The sequence below is a fragment of the Diaporthe batatas genome, assembly GCF_019321695.1.
Source record: "Diaporthe batatas strain CRI 302-4 chromosome Unknown Contig00031, whole genome shotgun sequence".
NCBI lineage: Eukaryota > Fungi > Ascomycota > Sordariomycetes > Diaporthales > Diaporthaceae > Diaporthe > Diaporthe batatas.
In genome coordinates this window covers 10,544-32,767 of record NW_025408578.1, presented here as the reverse complement: position 1 = coordinate 32,767, position 22,224 = coordinate 10,544, and the positions used below count along the sequence as shown (strand labels likewise).

Below are 22,224 nucleotides of genomic sequence, written 5' to 3'. Positions count from 1 at the left end.
GTGGCAATTTGGCTGTGCAGCAGAGACCTGGCCAGCTGCTTGTCTTGGGGGACATCTGCAGAGGCCCAGAGCTACTCCGTACGCGGTACAAAGCTTGGGCCAGGACTGCCCCACCTCTACATTGCGCTCCCAGGCACAATGTACATACACATGTACCCGCTATCTCACCTCTTCATACCACATCCGTGACATCAGCACCACCTGAGTGCTTGCTTCCAGTGGGGGCAGTCCTTACCCCTCCATCCCACATCTTCCAACCTTGGAAGTCATCACCAACCACTCACCATTCTGCCATTACAACACTGTCACCATCTAACAGAGCAGCCTGACTGCAGACCCGTACCAGGGGAAAGAGGAAGGAGAAAACGGAGAGCTCTACTCCACACACAGCAGCGCCATGCAGCTCGTCAACGCCAAAAAGATCCACAAGATCGAGGACCTCGGCGAGGACTCGGTCCAGCTCATGCCCACCGACCCCGAGGACATGTGGCACGCCAACAACCTCATCGCCCCCGACGACGTCGTGCGCGCCCACGCCATCCGCAAGGTCGCCAAGGAGTCCGCCACCGGCTCGTCTGCCACCGAGCGCGTCCACACCGACCTGACCATCACCGTCACCTCCACCTTCTTCGACCCCGCCGCCTCCTCCCTGCACGTCAGCGGCCGCGTCGCCACCGACAACGCCTTTGTCAGCCGCGGCCAGTACCACACCCTCGACCTCGAGCTCAACCGCCCCTTCACCCTGTGGAAGAAGCACGGCTGGGACTCGGTCGCCCTCCAGACCCTGCGCGACGCCCTCAACCAGGACAGGGACGGCGCCGTCGCTGCCGTCGTCATGCAGGAGGGCGTCGCCAACATCTGCCTCATCACCGAGTACCAGACGCTGGTCAAGTCCCGCGTCCAGAGCACGTTCCCCCGCAAGGCCTCGGCCTCCTCCAAGGACGACAGGAGCACGCGCCGCTTCTTCGAGAAGACGCTCGCCACCCTGCTGCGCGCCATCGACTTCTCCCAGCCCCGGCCGCTGCTGATCGCCAGCCCCGGCTACGTCGCCAACAACTTCAGGCAGTACATCCTGGACGAGGGCGCGCGCCTGGCCGACAAGAAGCTGCTGGCCCTCGCGAGGAACGCCGTGGTCACGCACGCCAGCAGCGGCAACGTCTACTCGCTCAACGAGATCCTCAAGAGCAAGGAGGTGCTGTCCCTGATGAAGGAGCGCAAGTCGGCGTCGGAGACCAAGTACCTGGACGAGCTGGGCGAGAGGCTGCGCAAGGACGACGGCAGGGCGTGGTACGGCATCCGGCCGGTCGACAAGGCCGTCATGGAGGGCGCGGTGGGGCGGGGCGGCGGGGTGCTCCTGGTCAACAACGACCTCTTCCGCAGCCAGGACATTGCCACGAGGAAGCGCTACGTGGCCATGGTCGACAAGGTCAAGGAGGACGGGGGCGACGCCAGGGTGCTGAGCAGCGATCACGAGAGCGGGCAGAGGCTGGGCAGCCTGGGCGGCATCGCGGCGATCCTGACGTACCCGATGCACGACCTGGACGAGTCGGATGACGAGGCCGGCGGGGGTGGGGCAGAGGACGGCGACATGATCATATGATTCTCAAGGCCCACAGCTCGAGACAGCCACCAGCGCAATACTGTCTGTCTGCAGGGCATGGGTGGTGCAGAGGGAGGGAGAGACAGAGGTCAGTCAGACCGCCGCCATCCACCCGATCCGGTGCAGGCGCGAGGCAACATGGACCCGGGCCCGCGCGAACCTCCCGGTTTTGACCGGCCGGAAACGCGTGCCACGTGTGTGCACAAGGCAAGGGGAGGCCATGGGGCCGATTGACATCAGGGCACACAACAGCCGGAAGCCGCGGGAGGGTGGAATGCTCGGGATCTTATTTCGCCTGGGCTGCCGAAGTGTATGTCCCGCAGCCAAGTGTGGCGGTCTCATGCTGCCACGGTCACGACCTACAGACGACGGCACATGTTTTGTGTAGTCCTGCCTTTTGCGAACACATGCAAATGGAGCCAGGGGTGGATAAGCTGTCAACACATGATTGATGACTGGGTACTTAAGTATCTAGGCACTGCCCCGACTGCCCAGGTGCGTAGTAAGCCAGGCCCCGAGCCGAGGCAAGAGGGGGAAAGCTTATTGGGGCGCCGGGGGGTTTTGCAGCCCTACGGGCGATTGAGTTTGGGCCCCCGGGCTGTCATTCTGGATTCGGGGCCGGGTTTGGCCTTGGTCTCATCCCATCCTTGTGTGTGTTGCCGCCGCCGCCGGGCATGTGACCCGGTACCAAACAATGAGGACGGCTGGACGGATGCAAAGCTGTTTCACGGGTGTCTGTTTCACGGACTGTGACGGGGCAGACTTTGTGGCGGTGCACTTGAGCAAGGCATTCACACAATCGTTGACACTTGTTCACACTCGAGTAGGATGACACGGTCTGACGGTCTGACGGTCTGACGGTCTGCCTACCAATGTGCCGACATGTCGCTCGCTGCATGCGGCTCGGGATGCGACTGGCACGCGGAGCAGCATATTCAAAGTATAATACGTTGGATTTGATTGGTACGGTGGGCTGCAGGATTAGTACGGAGGTACTCCGTACCGAGTACGATAAGCGAGTACGGAACGTTTGGCTTGTCACGGTCTGCCACCCACCGTCTTTACCCCACCAGACTGCCCCATGCACCGACCCGGCCCACACCAGCTCGCCCAGCCCGCAGGGCCCTTGGGGCCGTTGGAATTGCTGGCTGGGGTTCCCTGGCGCCGGCTGCCATCTGCCATTTCGCATCTTGGCTCGCCCCTCGCAGTGTGGGTCCTGTCCTTTTTTGTGATTGAGCTTGTGCAGTCAAGTCACTTTACTGTACTAGTAGCACCAGCGGGTGACAGAGCTCACTCGCACAACACACAGTTCCTCCTCCTCCTCCTCCTGTCAGCCTGCTGTCACCTCGACCTCGACCTCAACCTTACCTCGACCTTTTACCACCTCCCCCTCTCCTCACCTCCCCTCCCCCTTCTTCTTGCCCCGTGCTGTCGCTAATAATCGTCTCCCCCCCTGGCCCACGCCCCTCCCCACCCCTCAGTATTATTGCACATCGGACTGCACAGACGGACGGACAGACCGACCCCCGGCCGGACAAACAACAGACGTGCCAGCGTGCCAGCGTTCCTCCTCACCACCTGCCAACCAACCAAACAACCGACAAGTCTCGACGAGTCCGACAGTCCACACGGGTCCAGCCCACCAACCCCACGGGCACGGGCGCGCGGCTGTGCGTGTGCCATCATACATGATGGAAATATGGCACCTCACCCTCCCCCCATAAAGACCTCCCACGGTCCTCGACACGGCCCCTCGGGCTCGCGCTCTGCCCAGAATGCCCTCATCCCGCCTCTCAACACCATCTCCTCCGCATCGTCGTCCACGCCCTCCCCCTCCCCCTCCCCTTCCCACGGTCTCACGCCCATCCCAGGTAAGTCATGGTACTATCTATGTACACTCCTCTCTCTCCTCCTCGCCGCCCCACAGCAGAATCCTTCTGCCCACATGCCAGAGAAAACCAGCCCCAGCCCCGGGCCCAGCAGCCGCCGCATGCGTGGCGCCCTCCATCGACGCACGCCATGCCCCGTGTCTCTCCCCGTTCCCGTCTCCGTCCTGCGCCGCCCGTTCCCGGACTCACCGCCACGCTCTATGCCGTCCAATGCCCCCAGACATCGCCCCTTGTCGGCCCTCTTCCGTAGGATTCGACCAAGCTGACAGCGCCACACAAACCAACAGGCAACCACAATACTTCCACACCGTCTCCGTCCTCCACCCCGACTCCGACCACCGCCACAACCGTAATCCCACCCACGCCTTCTTCTGCCGTCACCGTGACCAGAGACAAGGACAAGGACAAGGATCCTCACGCCGGCACTGCGAAACCCTCTGCCACCAGCATACCACAGCCTGCCCACTCTCCGTCCAGCAACCCCGGCGTCGACCCGCTGTCACAAGTACGTCTTTTGCCCAACTTCTTCCCGCCGACATAAAGCCCCGAAGCCCTGCCTGCGCTCGTCGAGTACCCCGATCCTGCGGGTCTGTCTGGCTGATGACAGTGTTCGCTTCTAGCACATCTTCCTGCGAACCAATACCGAGTCCATCCCCTCCAGGCAACCTCGATCCTGGGGAGTCGCTCCTACAAAGTCAGATGACACTTCGGAACCCCTCGAGACTATCCCGCGCCAGAGCTCAGACCTGAGCGCCAGACAGAACAACCCTCCTGGCGATGTTGCCAGGGACAAGAAGTAAATCCATCCTTCTCTGCCCTCCCCGCCTGTGGCATTTTAAGTTGCTGATCGTCTCTTGCTCCGCACAGGAAGGGTCCATCGTTTCTCAGTCGGCTCGGAATGCGCACCACGAGGAAAGCTAGGGGCGATGTCGACTCCATACACGACAGCGAGTCCGAGTTCAATGGCGAGTCCCGAATGGACGGCGCAGATGCCCGCGTTTTCTCCGATAATGTCGACGCGGGGGGGTTCATCCCCCGCCACAAGGAGCCCCCGAGGTACATTCGCGTCCGCGCCAACCACAAAAAGAACCACGAGCGCGAGTTCAACCGCATGTTCCTCGCCCAGGAGCTCGTTGGCACCCACCCCAAGCTGGACGGCGGCGACGGCGACGGCACACAACCAGGGTCCAAGGTCCCCGTCGTCACCGTCTCCGTGGCCGGTGCCGGTGGCAGGAGGAGGGAGCGCACTGGCGGCGCCATTTGGGCTACCGAGTTCTCCAAGGATGGGAAATACCTGGCCGCCGCCGGGAAGGACATGGTTGTCAGGATGTGGGCCGTCATATCGACCCAGGAGGAGCGGCGGGCGCAGGAGGAGGACGAGGCCGCTACCTGTCCCGTCGGCGAGAGGCTGTCGACCCCGGTCTTTGTCGGACGCCCGTTCCGTGAGCTCCAGGGCCACGTGAACGAGATCCTCGACCTGAGCTGGAGCAAGAACAACTTCCTCCTCTCCACCAGCATGGACAAGTCGGTGAGGCTCTGGCACACCAGCCGCGACGAGTGCCTCTGCACGTTCAAGCACAAGGACGTGGTCACCAAGGTGGCCTTCCACCCCACAGACGACCGCTTCTTCCTCGCAGGAAGCCTGGACATGACGCTGCGGCTGTGGAGCATACCTGACAAGGCCGTCGCCTACAGCGTCCGCCTGCCGGACCTGATCACCGCGGTGGCATTCGCCCCGGACGGCAAGTTTGCGATCGCGGGCCTCCTGAACGGCCTGTGCATGGTCTACGACACCGAGGGCCTCAAGTTCCACAGCCAAATACACGCAAAAAGCTCGCGGGGCAAGAACTCCAAGGGGAGCAAGATCACCGGAATACAGACCATGACCATGCCCCTCACCTCGGGCGGCTCGGGTGGCACAGAGCCTGGTGAGGTCAAGATCATGGTATCAACCAACGACTCGAGGATCCGGGTCTACAACCTGAAGGACGGCAGCCTCGATGTCAAGTTCAAGGGCCACGAGAACGCCTGCACGCAAATCAGCGCCAGCTTCAGCGACGACGCACAGTATGTCATCAGCGGCAGCGAGAACAGGAAGACGTTCATCTGGAAGGTGGGCGCATCGGTCATTGGCGATTCCAGCAAGCACCCGAGCGAAAGCTTCGACGCGCACGGCGACATCGTCACGACGGCCCTCTTTGCCCCGGTCAAGACCAGGCAGCTCCTGAGCGAGTCGGGGGACCCCATCTACGACCTGTGCAACCCCCCACCGGTCACCCTGATGCCCTCGGACGAGGCCGCCGCGACGTCGTCTCAGGCCGCCCCGTCAGACGCGGGCAGCCAGGAGAGGGCGCAGGACCCCGACAGCTCCCTGCCGACGCCGGGCCTGGTCAGGAAGACTGATTACTCGCCTGCTTACCTCGCTCGCAAGTCCCACAACGGTGGCAACATCATCGTGACCTCGGACGACCAAGGGATCATCAAGGTCTTCCGGCAGGACTGTGCCTTTGCGAAGCGGCGTCACGAGAGCTGGGAGACGGGAAGCACCTTCTCCAGGAAGACCGGCGGTGGCCTCGGCCCAGGGGTGGTCCGCTCATCCAGCATCAGGACCAGGACGAGCGCCGGCAGCGCTGCACACTCACGGCGCGGTAGTCTGAGCACCGGAGCCGGGCAGCCTGCGGCGCTTCCGCCGGGCATCGCGTGGGGCGCGCCGGGCACGCCGAAGCTGTCCTCTGACATGATTCTGAGCTGGCGTCAGGACATTGAGGGAAGCGGCAGGCCCCAGTCGGTTGCTGGAAGCATAGGCACCCCCGTGCGGAGCGAGCGGAGCATGTCCCCCGGCAAGGACCAGCGGCCAACGGCCAGCGGCAGCCGCGCAAATCTGGCGGCAGATGCCAGGAAGCAGCAGTACGCGACAGCCTCTGCGCGGATCCCTGCGGGCGTCAATGACCCTCCCGGCAGTCCCACAAACAGCGTGGCAAGCGGCCGGCTGCGGCCAAAGACAGCCAACGCTGCCGACACAAAGGCGACGCCTAGCCCGTCATCATTGGGCCCTACAGCCGAGGAGGGCACGGTGGCGGACAAGAACAATCCTCGGGAGGATTCCCCCCAGGCCAAGCCCCGGCCGTCAACGACCAGAGACCGCAGGGGCTCCAAAAAGGCCGACGATGCCCCAACGCCTCCGCCAGTGCCCTCGTTCAGCTTTAGGCCCGCTGACGACGGGTCGGAAGCCCTGCGGCTCGACCCAGCCGGGGCAAGCTACGGGTTCTGGAACCTGAACCGCTGGAAGGGGCTGGCCGGGCTCAGAGGGTCGAACGGGGATGGGAAGTCCAACACGGGGGCTAAGGGCCACCAGAGGGCCGCCAGTGATGCCGTGGCGCCTGGGGCCGAGAACGGCGAGGCCGCGCCCGAGGGGCCCCGGCGGAAGAGCCTGGCGGCGTCGAGGTCCTCGACGATGCCCCTCTCGTCGGGCGGCGATACGCGACCCCCGGTGCCTGGGTTTGAGCGGCGGCCAGCCGAGGTGCAGCGTGGCGCCTCGCATCTGAGCACCGTGACGTCACAGGATGAAAACCGGCTTGCCCCGGCTGATTCCGTCGTCAGCAGGCTCAGCTCCGAGTTGACGAGCGACAGCGAGGCTGGCCGCCAGAGCAGCGGGGACGGCGACGACGTCCCATGTCGCAAGTGTGGGGCAAAGAAGTTCAGGTCCAAGAGGGTCCAAGGCCGCCAGAGACTGGTCTGCGGCCGCTGTGGGAGCGTGGCGTATGATGAGACTAGGTAATACACGGCGATCGACGGGTCGAACATTCTCGGGCGCCTCCCTGGGGCCCGAGCTGGTGGTTGGGACCGTCACTGGGTATGTTTCATTGGTTGCAGTTTTTTTTGGGTCTGTTTCTCGGTCGGCGTGGCATAGCTTCATTCGGCCAGGTAAGCCTTACTCGTCGTGGGCGGGGCCGTCGTTTGATAACAAACAAGCATGGAGTTGGATACACCTAAACAACAGGCATTGGGATCGACTGCGTTCAGATATTGACAGGGGCGCCTGTGTTTTGAGATACCAAAGAATCAACTATTGGAGTTACACGGGACCCCCAGGGTGTTGCAATCAGAGCTGTTGAAAAAAGAAGAAGAAATCATCCAAGGCGGCAAGTCGTAGAGAATGCAGCAGATGCGAGTGGCACTCGACATGCCATGTCCCCGACCGACCTTGTGAGGCGGTTCTCGGCCGGGCAGACGCTCCGGGGTGAGATTGTTGCTGCTCCGCGGCCAATGCCCGTGTGCCAGAATTTCGAGGAATCCAGTATCTGCCTACCTAGTTTCGTTATTGCATTCCTCCAACTCACGTTCTAACATCCATTTTCACTTACTAAAGACTATCTATGTTTTTCAAGTTCCTATACTAAACAAGAATCATTAGACTCCTACTTGCTTCATTTTAGCCACAGTGTTATAGTAATTATATTTTCATGTAGTCAGTCCGATGGGATTAATTGTCTTGTTGATAGAATATTCTTCAGATGCGCAGAATCATGTCAATACCGGATATGGATAGACTGGTCGGGGCGGGTCGGGGCGGGTCGAGGCGTGTCGGGAGCTAGCCGAAAACGACTAGCCCCTGGCCGAGTGGGCGTCGGACCCAGTTCGAGGACAAGCTGCATGCGCTCTCTTCTCACAAAGTTGAGGATGACGTTGTTGTCGTCTTTGGACTCAGCGGGCAACAAGCGTTGATGGACACGGCTCCGCTCAGCTGACGTTTACTCACCCACAATTCCCAAGGAGGGCCCGCCAGGGAAGAAAAAAGAGAGCCAGGGGAGAAGGCCTTGGTTCTTGTGCCCAGTGCGGATCACGAGGGGGTCAACTGAAAGTTACCACCACTTAGTCTGACCCTCACAACTGCCAAGTAATACGTACAGCTCAAGGGCGCCTCGTTCCAAGCTTGAGGTTGTCACCCATCATGTCCGAGCCACAGAAACTCGGAGTAGGCGTCATTGGCGCCGGAGTAAGTGTGCCTGGCCGGGTCTCGTAATGCTTCCATGGCTGACGGTGCCGACGGGCATGCGTAGGAGGTCTTCCAGGTCTGCCATGGCCCTTGCCTGTTCCTCCTGTCTCATCTCTTCAGGGTCGAGTCTGTCTGCGATGTCTCGCCCACGCAGGTGGATCACTGCGCCACCAAGTTCTCCATTCCACACAAGACGACGAGGCCCGAGGAGACCATCGACCACCCAGACGTCCAAGTGGTCTTTGTCCTGACGTCCGACGAGACCCATGCCCCGCTCGCGATCCGCGCTCTCCAGGCCGGAAAGCACGTGTTTGTCGAGAAACCCGTGAGCCTGTCCATCCCTTCCGTCCAGAGCATCATCGACGCCGAGAAGGATGCAAAGGGGCGCGCCCGCGTTTTCGTCGGGTACATGCGCCGCTACGCACCAAGTTATGTTGAGGCTTTCAAACGTGAGGTCGCATCCATGCCCAAGATCTTGTATGCGCGGGTGCGAGACTTCAGTGGGCCCAACGCCCGGTTTGTGAACCAGAGCGGGACTTTCCAGGTGAAAGGCACCGATTTCCCCGCCGATGCGGCACGGGAGCGCAATGATAGGCTTCAGACACTGTTCGAGGAAGCCTTCCCCGGGCAGGAGGTCACGGACGAGAAGAAGAAGGCGTGCCGGTTTCTCGGGAGCCTGGGCTCACATGATATCTCTCTGATGCGGGAGACGCTGGGGTTCCCCGAGAAAGTCACGGCTTTCACGGCAAACGACCCTTTCTACAATGCCATGCTGCAGTACCGGAACCCGGACGGCTCGCCGTATTCCGTTACGTACGAGAGCGGCATAGACGAGGTCCCTGTATTTGATGCCCACCTAAGTGTTTATGGGCAGCGGAAGAGGGTCACAATCAAGGTCAGTCACTTTACCGTACAGAACGGCAATGGTCCTGCCCGGGGAAGGCTACGGGCTAATCACAGTCCTCCAAGCAGTACGACAGCCCGTATGTCAAAGGACTGCCTATCGTGGTAGAGGTTGAGGAGGTCAGTGAACACGGTGAGATCCAGAAAAGGACAATGCTCTCATCCTACGAGGACACGTACACGGCAGAACTGCAGCAGCTGCACAAATGCCTCGTCGACGGCGCAGAGATCAAGACATCGGTGGAGGATGCGATCAAGGACGTGCAGATCTACGACATGATGTACAAGGCCTGGAGGGCATAAGGTCATCAGTCAATTGTGATACCAGCGTGGATAGCCTTCAAAGCAACCCTTGGGACGGTATCTCTCTGGGTGCTAGTTACTCGGCTTGTCCAGTCGAACCCAGTCAAATAGCTCATACGGGCTAAATCTGACCTGCACAGCACGGGTGCATTCGTTTTCTCTGCGGTTTACTCAGGTACTGTGTAGTTACATGGCCGGTCAACCAGAGAACCAAGAAGAAAAACACAGATGTGTAGCCTTTTCAAGCATACATGCCAGTGACTTTCAGCTACAAGTGCTCTGATAGCAACTGCGCGCCAAAGGTGCAAGGAGCCCAGCGTATGGAACTGCTCACACACAGACAGTTAGTGATAGGAATAAATAGCTCTTGCTCCCTCCAGAAGTGGCTTCGTTTCCAGTCCGCATACACATGAAGCGTGTGTGACACTTTCATATAGAGGTAAACACTTGACACCTAGCACCCAAGGGGAACGGCAATACTAATGTAGAGAGAGTATAATAACACGTGGGCATAATGGCCTCGGACTTGTGCCGCATAGACAAGGCTGGGGAGCAGCGCTCTTGATGGTGGGGGTGATCTGAAGGCTGAGAAGTAAATGCAGTTGGACGCTGGTCTCTCAAGTGCTTCCGGCGTGTTTGTTAAAAGCTTGGTCACCCCTCCTCATCCTTCCATTGTATATGGTTCGAGAGGCCTCTGCACCTGGCTATATCGCTTCTTATGTCGTCCGAGCACCCCGCGGCGCTTAGCGGAACCTAGACCTATACCAGCCCATCAGAAACATTAGGACGCCCGGGTCTGGACCACCGCTCTGGCGCCCCCAACGGCGACCACAACCACCTTGAGTGAGACCTCAGCTGCAGCAAACCGTCCGCCAATGTTGCCTGTCCTTTATGTTGCTAGCTCCCTAGTCAGGTCGGCAAGGGTCGCGGCCTGGCCGCTTTGTGACCGGGGTCACGGCCACGGGTCCCGCTCGGATGGTCGACAGCCTTCGCAAGGCATTTGGGGGCCGGATCATATCCATAAATGGGTTCCCGGGCGGTCGGCATGCCCAATATGACTTGGTCGAGGCCATTGCGAGTACAAGCATCGTTGGACGACGAAGCTCCTGGGGGCGGGATTCCAGTCGCACCGCCTTTCTCGCAATGAGCCATGGTCTGACACAAGGATATGCTACCCAACAGGCTGTCAGATATGTCGTCAGTGGGAGTAGATAGACTGGCTCTCGATGGGTCCCCTTTCCCCCTCGTCGTCTGATATTATCGCCGGCCAGCTTCCTCCAGGGGTTGGTTGGGTCCTGCCATTGCGCTTGGGTATTGAAGTGATGACAGACCCAGCGTCTCGCCTAATCCACATTTTTAACCTCATATCAACAGAGTCCTATCGGTAATCACATCATGAAGAGACGGAGGGTCCCGTACAGGGTCCAGTGCTCGAGAGCAAGATTCCGACCCGGGCGTCTCGCCGACTCCCCCTGGCAGACAAGGTCCACGGCAGTTGGAAGAGGGGCCAACGCGGCGGAGGCACAATAACTGTTGGCCCGGCCAGGGCACTATCGTCGAGCTCATCAAGGCCTGTCACTCCAGCGAGACGCTGATGATGATCCTTCGCCGATGGGGCTCGTTTCAACCAAACATAGCATCGTCTTCCAAGGTTGGCAGATGGGCGGCTCAGAAGGCTGGTTCAAGCTAATCTCGTCCTCCTCGAGCCACTCCGAGCCCGGCTGCGCTTTCAAGGCGTACGGGCGCTTGGTGTTCATCATGAACCCAGTCATGGCCGCAGATGCTGGCGGGTAGATAGCCCTGTATCAGATCCTCACTCGGGGGTGTGTCTATTGTGTTCGAGTGTATATAAATCCCTCCTCGGGTGTCTATCCTCACGCTTGTGTTTGCCATTCCATTCGTGAAATAACAACCTTCTGCTGAACTTCACTACCTATTACTATCGAATATAACCCAACCCACGATAATAAGTCTTCGCCATGTCCCAAGCCTCCCTCCAATTCGGCATAGAGATCGAGCTGCTCCTGGGCGGACGCAAAAAAGCACACTCATCCTGGAAAAGCCTTGCAAATGATTTGAGCAAACGCCTCACCGCGGTTGGAATTGCCAATCATGTCAACGACGGGGGAGACAAGTCAATTGAGCACTATCGCGAGTACTCCCTTGTGCGTGAGGTCACCATACCAAATCAGCTGGGAAAGGGTCTATGTATGGTTTTTCTGCTACTCATCTCCCCTGTCCCGTTCCGACTCATGGATATCCTCGGGTTTGCTGACCATTGTCGCTTATACGCATGACCAGGGGGCATAGAGCTCGTGTCCCCGGTCTATCCAGCCACGTGGAGCTGGGCGGTCGACATGGAGCTGATCTTCTCGACCATCAGACGTTACTTTATCTTGGTCCCCAGCCCGCACTGCAGCACGCACATTCACGTGTCAGCGACACCGCTACCACTGTCTCCCATCGAGCTCTCTGCGCTAGCCAAGGCTGCCCTGTACTTCGAGCCGGCCGTAGACCAGCTGGTCCCAGCCGACAGGCGAGCTTCCAACGCGTACTGGTGCCAAAGCAACAGGGCGAGCGTGGCCCTGCGGTCAATGAGCCTCCAGGAATGTCTAGTGACGGTAGATGCCGCGTGGGACCTGCCGGCAACTTCCTCCAACACTGAGCTGTTTGACCGTTCTCTGGCCCGGGCGCTGGTGGGAAGCATGAACCTTTTCCCTGCGAGCTCCACCTATGGGAGGGCGCATGGCAAGAAGCACGACTTTGTCCGAGGAAAGGTGTACAAGTGGGATTTTTCGAGGATGCTACCAAGGCCGTCGTCCTCCTCCAAAGGCAGTGCCACAGGTCCAACCCCGGAGACGGTGGAGTTTCGGCAGCCGCCGGGCAGCTGCTCCGCCGAGGATGCCAAAGGCTGGATTACCTTGGTGCTTGCCTTGGTGGCAGGAGCTACGAAGACAACATCATGGGCACCGTTGAGCGTCACAGGCATGCAGGGGGGCTCGATCGGAGAGTTATGGGCGCTGGTTGTGACAGGTGCCTCGGTCCTGGGCTGGGATGGCGTGGGCGATGCGGCTGTCATATTTTCCCGGAGGAATGCTTAAGACAGGTAGTATGTGATCGATCCGTCAACGGGCATTCATCAGTCCCCTACTGAGAGGTCGATCCACAGCGGGTCTCAAAAGCCCCCAACATAGTATCAATCATGATGCCATCGGCGCAATCCCAATTTCCATGCCCCGGCTGTCTTCAAGGTTCTTCAAATATGTGATACGCGGTACAAGGTCTCCGTGTTCTTATGCACGACTATTATAGGGGAAACTGTGCCGCAATGCCACTGCTCGCTTACACATCTATAAGCATGTGGAAAGCGGCCGGGTTTCGTCTTGATATATATTATACCGTGAGCCTTGTGAAATGTGAGCTTGTGGGACGACTCCGAGGCTGCCTGACTACAACCGCCGTGAATATTCATGGAATAGTCGCGTCACACTTGGATGAGCTTCTGGTTGCAGTTGGCAGAGCGCAGGAGAGTCTCTACTGGATTGTATTAAGCTATTGGGTCCATGGATGCTGATAGTATATATGCAGTGATTGGATAACAGTACAACTGTAAGCTATTAAAGCCGTCTTTGTATCACGGCGAGTGGAGTGTGCAGCACAATTGGCTCACTACCATACCGGGGCTTCTGGACACCCCATAACAATTACATAGGCACGCAATAGTCATGTCGTTTTTAAGCCTTGCTTAGTACGTAACGGTTGTGCGGTGCGTAATGGGTATTTGAGGTGTAGAGGTTATGTAATGAAATTTCGATAGTATAGTGGTACAAGTTTACCTATGAATCACGAAGGTCATCATGAAGGCAGTCATGAAGGTAGTCACGAAGAGGCAACCACGAAGAGGCAACCACGAAGAGGTAACCAGATCCAGCCAGACGCCAGACCAGACACCAATCAGGGAGAGGTCAGAATAAACCCAGAAGCGAATTCCTTGTCGGCCAGACTTCACGCCAAAGCAAATAAACCCTTTCATTAAAGTCTCACATAACTTCTGCACTAAAAATAGCCTATCCGTTGCGCAGGGCGCAACTATTACGGACCAAACAAGGCTGATAGGGTGCCGGCGAGTCCCATCACGGTATACTCTCAAGACGTAAAAGCGGTCACGGGCCAGCTCAGTGCCCGGTTCCGCGCAACAACCAAACGGCACCCACATCCCACAGCATCTCCAACGGTTCCACAATGAGCACCCAGGCATGCCGGCGAAGGGGCATAGCTCTCGACAGCCCTCATTGCCAGTATGGTCAGGCAGTCGGCGAGAGGGCCGGCGAGAAATGGAGAGGAACCGGATAGGAACCAGACAGTGTGCGGCGCATGTGCCTGGATGATCACTCGTCGGGTGCCATCCAGCCCTGATCCGTCGGTCAACGGTGAGACTCATGCTCCACGTTCCTCTGTACCGACGAACGTGACCCACTGAAGTGCACACCTAGACCTCGTGCTGTTAGCACGGTAGAGAACGGACGGATCTGGCGCAACCACACCGAAGACAGCAATACCGAATGGAGTTTTGGCCGGTGAGCAAGCATCCTTAGACGGTGACTGGCCGCAAGGGAGAGAATGGGAATTCCCATATGTAATGCAAGGCACACATCAAGAGTGTCTACTATGTATATCCGGAGATTGATTGGCCGGCAACTTTCCTATCTTGGAGGACCCATGGTTGTCGGTCACATAGTCAGTCAGTGCCCTTGCAGACGCAGGTCCGTCTCGTACGAAACAGTCCCGGCGCGCAGTACGGATAGTAAGCGATGGCTTGTGCCGTGTTGAACACTGCAGGATGGCCACAGCACACCAAGACCCTCCGTATATGGCAAGGTGTGTGGGTGCGGGTGTTGGAAGGATGAGCGGGCGGAGGTTGCAGTAACCCGAGCAGCATGTCAGCATGTGTGTTCCGGAACATTCCCGGGAGTCTCTCGTGGGCCCGTGGCTCCTGTTGTGCTGCATGAGTGCTCCACATGGTCGCCATTGCGTCCCTGCAGCCCCAGATGTTCCGAAGAATCTCTCAGCCAACAGATTGACAGCAATGGACGACAAGCTGGGGTTGTCGATCAAGAGATTGCTTGCTTCCCAGCTTCCCAGCTTCCCTGCCACCAAGCACGCCCAAGAAATCGGCCACCCAGCTTGCCAAGCATGCCACAGGCCACATCCGGCACATAATTCCGTATGTAGACAGATCTCCGCCTAGTTTATCTTCCCTGCCGGCCTCTGTATCAAAGCTATCTATGTATCAGCCTGCCTATCGGACACACACATGTGTGTGTATATAAAATGGGTAAGTCAATCTTTACCCCTTGCCTTGCCATGTGTCGGATGCCGGATGGCATATGCTGTACTCGTGACTCCCGGCCACAAAGCAAGCCAAGTACAGCGCACAAGCATCCCAGAGTTTTCCCTGTCCCTGAGAATTTGATTGGCCAGAGTTAGCCATGAGGTAGTTGCCACCCAGCTTCTCTATTAAGAGTACTTTTAAGCAAACAGTGGGTACTCTCCAGGATTCTTGTAGATCTGTAGATAACGGCCAAATTAGGAGGAAAGATACTGCTGACTAACTTCATGTACTTGCAAGGAAAACTTCGGGATGCTTGTGCGCTGTAGAACTGCACACATCTATCGCGGCAGCACGGCCAGGCCCACTTCATACGACAGGCAGGCACTCTTGTGTAGCCAGCCTGGCAGCCTGGCAGATGTTGGCGTGGGCCCCTTAGACGTCATCCCGTTTCTGCAGGTGGGCCTGCTGATCCATACTCAAGTAACGCCCGCCTCACGGCGCAGGAAGCTGTTTTCCTTACGAAACACTGTGCGCGTTTGGCCATGAGGCGGAGCCCCGAGGTAGTCCCGTCCCGCTCACTGGCCCGCTGGCTCGCTGACTGGCTGGCCGGCTGCTGACTACTGCTCTGTTTCAAATTTCAACATGCTGGCATCGTGCCTGATGGACCAGATGCACAAGGAGTCGACACTGTTTGTTTAGACCACCTATTGCCGGCCTCGATGTGCTCTTCTTTCTGTTTCCCAGGCCTCGGGATTCATTGCAAGTGTGTTCTACATGTCCATGCAAGGAACACGTAACTCGTACGGTATGTCCAGCCTGGGAAGAACAAGACAATAGTCGATCCTTTGCCCGTACGGAAACAGACCACAATCTCGTGCTACCACCCGGGCAAGCACTTAGGTATTACACAGTAGGCAGCCCGCGCGGCCGGGGGAGGCGACTGCAAGGAGGTCAATATGCATGATGGACCAAGGATTCGGATACTGTCGGGTGTGCATGCCCAGCTTGTCCTGCTGGTGTGTCTGTGGTCAGACAGGCTGCCAGCCAAGGAGCCGGACCGAAGCTGGGGTCGCTGGCGCCGGCTCTGGCTTCCCCAAACCGTCCCTCGGTGGTCTGGCTGGCCGGTGCCCACGGCTCCTTTTTTGCCCCCCTCGTCTTTCGTTTGCCTGCGAGCCTCTACGACAAAACCCTACATAGTACAGTAGCACCGCGCCGTCGGTTACGCCGGGCTCTCGGCGAGGGCATCCCAACTGCCTCGCCGAGTCTTTGGCCGTTCCTCCATGGGCCCTCCTTGCCCCAGCCGGCGGGGGCTCCAGCTCTTGGCAAAAAGCCAATGTGGGACTCGCGTGGGTGTACTGATGTCACTGGCCCTGCCCCCCGTGCAGGTCCGAGGTGGCATTGGACGTGCAAAAGTGGTTCAGATGAGGACCCCCAGAGATCCTCCCCATGCGTGCCCAGCATCTGACTCGCCAGCCCCTCGCCATCGAGAAGCCAAGGACTGTACCGACCCCTCGGATTCGATAAGCACTGGCAGCAGACGAGTACTCCGTGTCTGCTGCATGAGGTCGTAAGTTCTGGGTCGGCAGGAAGGTATGGATGGTAGAGAGTGAAGGCATGGTAGTAAGTAGACTGACTACCATCCATATCCTGCGCACAATATGCACGCGACTATTCCCGAGGGCCACTGAATGAGATTTTTTTTTTTTTCGATTTTTTAATCCCTCCCCTGTGTCCTATCCCTCTCGTTCAACGTCCCCCCCTCCCTGGTCTCCAGTGTGGGTTTCGAGACGTTCGCTCCCGATCTGTCGCGTACTGTACTTTGGATCTACCGTGCCCAGGGTATACAAGTTCGTACGCACTCCGTACTGCAGTCCTCACCCATGCCCATGCCCATGCCAATGCCATGCTCATTTCATATCCGGTTTCTGGATTCGCAGTATTGTCAGTCTCACTTCTTTAATCGTTGGAGTCCCCAGAAATAGCATCCTTGGCGAACTCTTCTTCTTCTTCTTCACCTCTTTATTCGCTCCCCCGTTCATTTCCTCACATCCCTCTTCCCCCCCGAACTCATCACCACCATCCCACCACCAACACTCCCTCTGCCACGACACATACGCTGCCTCCCCCCTCCCCTCCCGCCATCCCCGCGCTTCACCTCACCAGCAACTCCGCGACAGGCAACGAACCACCACGATGGCTGGTGTCGTGCCCCAGGACCATGGCGCCCGCCATGAAGGAGACCCTGAGGCCAAGGCCGGCGTCATGACCAAGAGCAGCCTCGATGCGCCCAGTGGCAGCGGCGACGTGACCTCGGCCGACCAGCTCCTCGAATCCCTCGGGTACGCCCCCGAGATGACGCGCAACCGGTCGACGATGCAGGTGGCCTTCATGTCGTTCGTCATGGCGGCCATCCCCTACGGCCTCTCGACGACCATGTACTACCCGCTCGCCGGCGGCGGGCCGACCAACGTCATCTGGGGCTGGCTGGCCGTGTCGTGCATCATCCTCTGCGTGGCTGCGTCGCTGGGCGAGATCACCAGCGTCTACCCGACCGCCGGCGGCGTCTACTACCAGACCTTTATGCTGTCGCCCCCGCGGTGGCGGCGTGTGGCCGGCTGGGTCTGCGGCTGGCTGTACGTCGTCGGCAACGTGACCATCACCCTCGCCGTCAACTTCGGCACGGCCCAGTTCCTGGTCGCCAGCATTGGCGTGTTCGAGACGGCGGACGGCGAGAGCATCTTTGCCGCCGAGACGTACCAGGTCTTCCTGATCTTCCTGGCCATCACGCTCCTGTGCAACGCCGTCTCGGCCCTGTTCGACAAGTGGCTGCCGTGGCTCGACACCGCCGCCATCTACTTCACATTTGCCGGCCTGATCTCCATCGTCGCCTGCATCCTCGCCATCGCAAAGAACGGCCGCCACTCGGCCGAGTACGTCTTCACCAGCTTCGAGCCTCGCTCCGGGTGGGTGCCGGGCTGGTCCTTCTGTGTCGGTCTCCTGCAGGCCGCATATGCCACCTCCTCGACCGGCATGATCATCTCGTATGTTGTCTATATATATATATATATATATTCCCCTCGCCTTTACCCATGTACCCGGTTATACGTGCTGACAAGAATCCCACCCACAGCATGTGCGAGGAGGTGCGAGCGCCTGCCACCCAGGTCCCCAAGGCCATGGTCTACACCATCGTCCTCAACACCTTTGCCGGCCTGTTGACCCTCATCCCCATGATGTTTGTGCTCCCAAACATCGACGACCTCCTCGCCCTCGCCTCGGGCCAGCCAGTCCCCGCCATCATCAAGTCCGCCGTCGGCTCGTCAGGCGGTGCCTTTGCCCTGCTCGTCCCCCTGCTCGTGCTCGCTCTCATCTGCGGCATCGGGTGCACAACAGCCGGCGCCCGTTGCATCTGGGCTTTTGCCAGGGACGGCGCCATCCCCGGGTCCCAGCTGTGGAAGACTGTCGACAAGAAGACCGGCGTCCCCCTCAACGCCATGATGCTTTCCATGGTTGTCCAGATCATCCTCGGCCTCATCTACTTCGGCTCCACCGCCGCCTTCAACGCCTTCTCCGGCGTTGGCGTCATCTGCCTCACCACCAGCTACGCCATGCCCATCGCTGTCAGCCTCTTGAACAAGAGGGAGGCCCTCAAGGGTGCGAGCTTCAACCTCGGTGCCATGGGTCCTGTCTGCAACTACATTGCCCTCGGTATGTTTCTATCCCGCCCTCATCTGCCTGCCCGCCTGCCCGCCTGCCCTGCGGGTTCCTTCGCTGCGCCCCCCCAAACACTTGGGCGGTTGTGTTGCGTTTTGTGCGTGTTGTTGTTGTTGTTGTTGTGCTGACCTGGTGATGACCACATAAAGCCTGGTCACTTCTAGCCGTGCCCCTGTTCTGCATGCCGACCACCGTGCCCGTCTTGGCTGCCACCATGAACTATGCGTCTGTCGTCTTCGTCGCCTTCACCCTGATCTCGACAATCTGGTACTTCGTCTGGGGCCACGCCAACTATGCCGGACCACCAACGTAGGCGGGACGCGTCTGAATTCCTTTTCTTCGCCGGTCGCCCTAGCCGTGTCCTACTCCGATCAACATCCTTGACTTAACGTCCCCCGACGTGACTTGCTGAGTCTGCCGTGATGAAGTTGGCTTTGCGTGTGATTGTGAGAAAGCCGTGACCAAAATCACTTTGCCCGGACCCAAGAATCGACAGCCCCGACGCCCCGGACCATGGCCCTTCCAAGGCTCCCGCCCCGCCCGGATCGAGACGAATCTGACCCGCCCGGAACCCACTCTCGCCACCTTGCAACACACCCATCTACCTTTGCCGGACCCAAAGCCTACCTAGGTACTTCTCACGTCTTACTGTATGCATCGATGGTTTCACACTCCGCCACACAATGCAAACTGCAAAGTCGACCCGCAATACCCACAGTTGCAACCCTTTATGCAACAACACTCCCGTACTTGGACAAGGATGGAGATATCTGCTATACACAGGGACAAGACGCGAATGTGCTGGGACAAGAGAATTAACGTCATTTAGTGCGCATGAACTGGTTCTGGAGAAGCGATACCCAAAAAGTACATATATAAACACATAAATAGATAGAAAACCAATCAACACAAGGCACTCGCTGTATTAACATGCGGCCTCTACCTAGGTATCCACCTTCTAAGAAAGAAGGGAGTAAGTACTTTAAGTAAGGTAGTACTTATTCCTAATATTAAAGATAGACTTACTCCTTTATAATTAAAGTTTTAAACTTATTATCCTTTATTTCTATTTATTTATAATTACAAAATAATAATATTATAATTAAAATAATAATAATATTTAATATTATATAAATTAATTATATTTTTTAATTTTAATATTAAATTAAAAAAAATAATTGAAGTTTTTAAAAATAAAATATAATATATATTTTAAAATAATTTAATTAAATTTATTATATTTAATTTATTATAATTTATTATAATTATTTATAATTATTTATAATATTATTTATTATTAAATAATATTTTTAATATTAATATATTAAATTATATTTAATTAATTTAAATTATTATTATTAATTTATTAAAATTAAAGTTATTATAAATTATAAATTAATTTAAGATTAATTAATAATATATATAAATATTAAATTTATTATATAATTTAAATATAAATATAAATAAATTAAAATAAATAAAAATAAAGTTATTATTTTTAATTAAAGTTTTATTTTATTTAAATAAATATTTATTAAATAAAATTATTTAATAATAAGTATATAATAAGTATAATAAAGTATAGTTATATTTATATATAAATAAATAAATAGAGTATAAAAATAGTTATTTAACTATTAATTAATACTAATTAATAAATATATAAATTATATTTTTAAACTTATTTTAAAAATTATAAATAAATCTTTTAACTATTAAACTTTTTAAATTATATATAAATATAATATAATTATACTTTAGTTTATATATTATAATTGATAATTATAACTTTATATATTATAAAAATATTAAATATTTTATTTTATATATTTTTATATTTAAATAATTAATTAAATTTAATATATTAACTATTTTAACTTTAACTCTTTAAATTAAATATAATTATTAATAATATTTATAAATAAATTATTAAATACTTTATTAATATTAATATTTTTAATTATTAATATTATTAAATAAAACTTTAAATACTCTATTAATATTAATATTAAATGTAATAAACTATTTTTTATAAATTATATATTTATAATATTAAGATTAAATATATTTTTAATAAAATAATTAATAATAAATTTAATATTTAATTATAGAATTTAATATTTTATATTTATTTTATTATTATATTTTAAATTTTAAAATTAAATAAAATTAAATAATATAATAATAAATATTATAAATATTATAATTTTATATATATAAGTAAATTTAATAATTTTTATACTTTTTTATATTTATTTTATTTTATACTTTATTTTAAAAATTAATTTATATTTTTATTTATTTATAAATAATATAATAAATTAAATATTAAATATTTTTAATAAAGTAATTATTTTAATTAATATAATAATTTATATTATAATTAATATAATTACTTTTATTATTAATAAAGTTATTACTTTTTTATTTATTAGATTTTTAAACTTTAATATAAAAGTTTTAAAGTTATTAGATTGAATAGAGGAATAATTAGTATATAGAATAGTGAATATATTAATAGTGTTATTACTTACTTACTTACTTTTCTAACTAGTTAATTTATTTTAAGGAAAGACCTCTTATTTATAGTTATTTTATATATTAATTAAAATATTTTAAAATTAATTAATTACTAATTTAAAATTAATAATTACTTAATTATTATTAAATAATTAACTAATAGTTAGTTAATAAAGAATTTATTTAAAGTAAATTAAAATAATTAGTGTTAATTATAGAGATATTAATTATATATATAAACTTAGATACCTTTTATATAAAAGGTTTTAAAACCTATTTATATAAACTAATTATATAAGTATATATTATAGAGTTATATAATAGTATAAATTATTAATATATAAAAATATAACTTATAGTTAATAAACTCTTATAATTAAAGATTTATTAATAATTTTATTTATTTATTTTATATAACTTAAAGACTTTTATTTTATTTTATTATTATAGGATTTTATTTATATAGATAAATTATATATATTTATAAACCTTATTTTATATACTATTATATAAGTATATTACTTATATAATATCTTATACTCCTCTATAATTTTTATATTTATATAAGAATTAACCCTTATAGTTATTTATTTATTTATTTATTTATTTTAACTATATTTATTTTATTTATTATTATTTATTTATTTATTTATTTATTTATTTATTTATTTATTTATTTATTTATTTATTTATATATTACTACATCTTTTATATAGGTATATTAACCTTCTTTTAGACCTAGATTATTATTATATATATATTTATTAATTTACTAGTAATATCCCTACTTTTATTTATATAGCGTAGATTATTATTAATTTATATACTTATATATATAGATAACTTATAATATGTTATTTAAGCCCTATATTTTATTTATTTATTATAAACTTACTAATTAATTATTTATTAGAGTTTAAGTCTTTATATATATAATTATATAGATTTATTATATTATTAGATATAT

The 22,224-nt window shown here is 52.9% G+C and overlaps 5 protein-coding genes across 5 annotated transcripts; all 5 read left to right on the top strand.

Annotated features, from left to right (window-relative positions):
* Nucleotides 1-397: 397 nt before the first annotated feature.
* KVR01_013732 (ribosome dissociation factor DOM34) lies at nt 398-1,600 on the top strand (the record flags this gene model as incomplete). Its single annotated transcript, XM_044792104.1, has 1 exon — nt 398-1,600. One exon carries the CDS (start codon nt 398-400, stop codon nt 1,598-1,600), a length of 1,203 nt encoding a protein of 400 aa, XP_044637270.1.
* A 1,699-nt stretch (nt 1,601-3,299) lies between these two features.
* Nucleotides 3,300-7,267, top strand: KVR01_013767 (uncharacterized protein; the record flags this gene model as incomplete). Its single annotated transcript, XM_044794830.1, has 4 exons — nt 3,300-3,471; nt 3,777-3,994; nt 4,110-4,285; nt 4,357-7,267. The coding sequence occupies 4 exons, from the start codon at nt 3,300-3,302 to the stop codon at nt 7,265-7,267; spliced, it is 3,477 nt and encodes a 1,158-aa protein (XP_044637305.1).
* A 907-nt stretch (nt 7,268-8,174) lies between these two features.
* Nucleotides 8,175-10,070, top strand: KVR01_013723 (uncharacterized protein). The gene is made up of 3 exons (XM_044790802.1): nt 8,175-8,485; nt 8,550-9,380; nt 9,458-10,070. The coding sequence occupies exons 1-3, from the start codon at nt 8,441-8,443 to the stop codon at nt 9,689-9,691; spliced, it is 1,110 nt and encodes a 369-aa protein (XP_044637261.1). The 5' UTR covers nt 8,175-8,440; the 3' UTR covers nt 9,692-10,070.
* A 1,600-nt stretch (nt 10,071-11,670) lies between these two features.
* KVR01_013724 (uncharacterized protein) lies at nt 11,671-12,792 on the top strand (the record flags this gene model as incomplete). Its single annotated transcript, XM_044792193.1, has 2 exons — nt 11,671-11,899; nt 11,993-12,792. 2 exons carry the CDS (start codon nt 11,671-11,673, stop codon nt 12,790-12,792), a joined length of 1,029 nt encoding a protein of 342 aa, XP_044637262.1.
* A 3,342-nt stretch (nt 12,793-16,134) lies between these two features.
* Nucleotides 16,135-19,666, top strand: KVR01_013765 (uncharacterized protein). The gene is made up of 3 exons (XM_044783838.1): nt 16,135-18,064; nt 18,154-18,731; nt 18,887-19,666. The coding sequence occupies exons 1-3, from the start codon at nt 17,217-17,219 to the stop codon at nt 19,048-19,050; spliced, it is 1,590 nt and encodes a 529-aa protein (XP_044637303.1). The 5' UTR covers nt 16,135-17,216; the 3' UTR covers nt 19,051-19,666.
* The last annotated feature ends 2,558 nt before the right edge of the window (nt 19,667-22,224 follow it).

Bases quoted from the DNA above. Each gene is read 5' to 3' on its own strand.
- KVR01_013765 (XM_044783838.1), top strand. From the start codon at position 17,217: ATGGCTGGTGTCGTGCCCCAGGACCATGGCGCCCGCCATGAAGGAGAC. The intron at 18,065-18,153 runs GTATGTTGTCTA...TCCCACCCACAG, and splicing joins TCGACCGGCATGATCATCTC to CATGTGCGAGGAGGTGCGAG. The intron at 18,732-18,886 runs GTATGTTTCTAT...GACCACATAAAG, and splicing joins CTGCAACTACATTGCCCTCG to CCTGGTCACTTCTAGCCGTG.
- KVR01_013723 (XM_044790802.1), top strand. From the start codon at position 8,441: ATGTCCGAGCCACAGAAACTCGGAGTAGGCGTCATTGGCGCCGGA. The intron at 8,486-8,549 runs GTAAGTGTGCCT...GGGCATGCGTAG, and splicing joins TAGGCGTCATTGGCGCCGGA to GAGGTCTTCCAGGTCTGCCA. The intron at 9,381-9,457 runs GTCAGTCACTTT...TCCTCCAAGCAG, and splicing joins GGAAGAGGGTCACAATCAAG to TACGACAGCCCGTATGTCAA.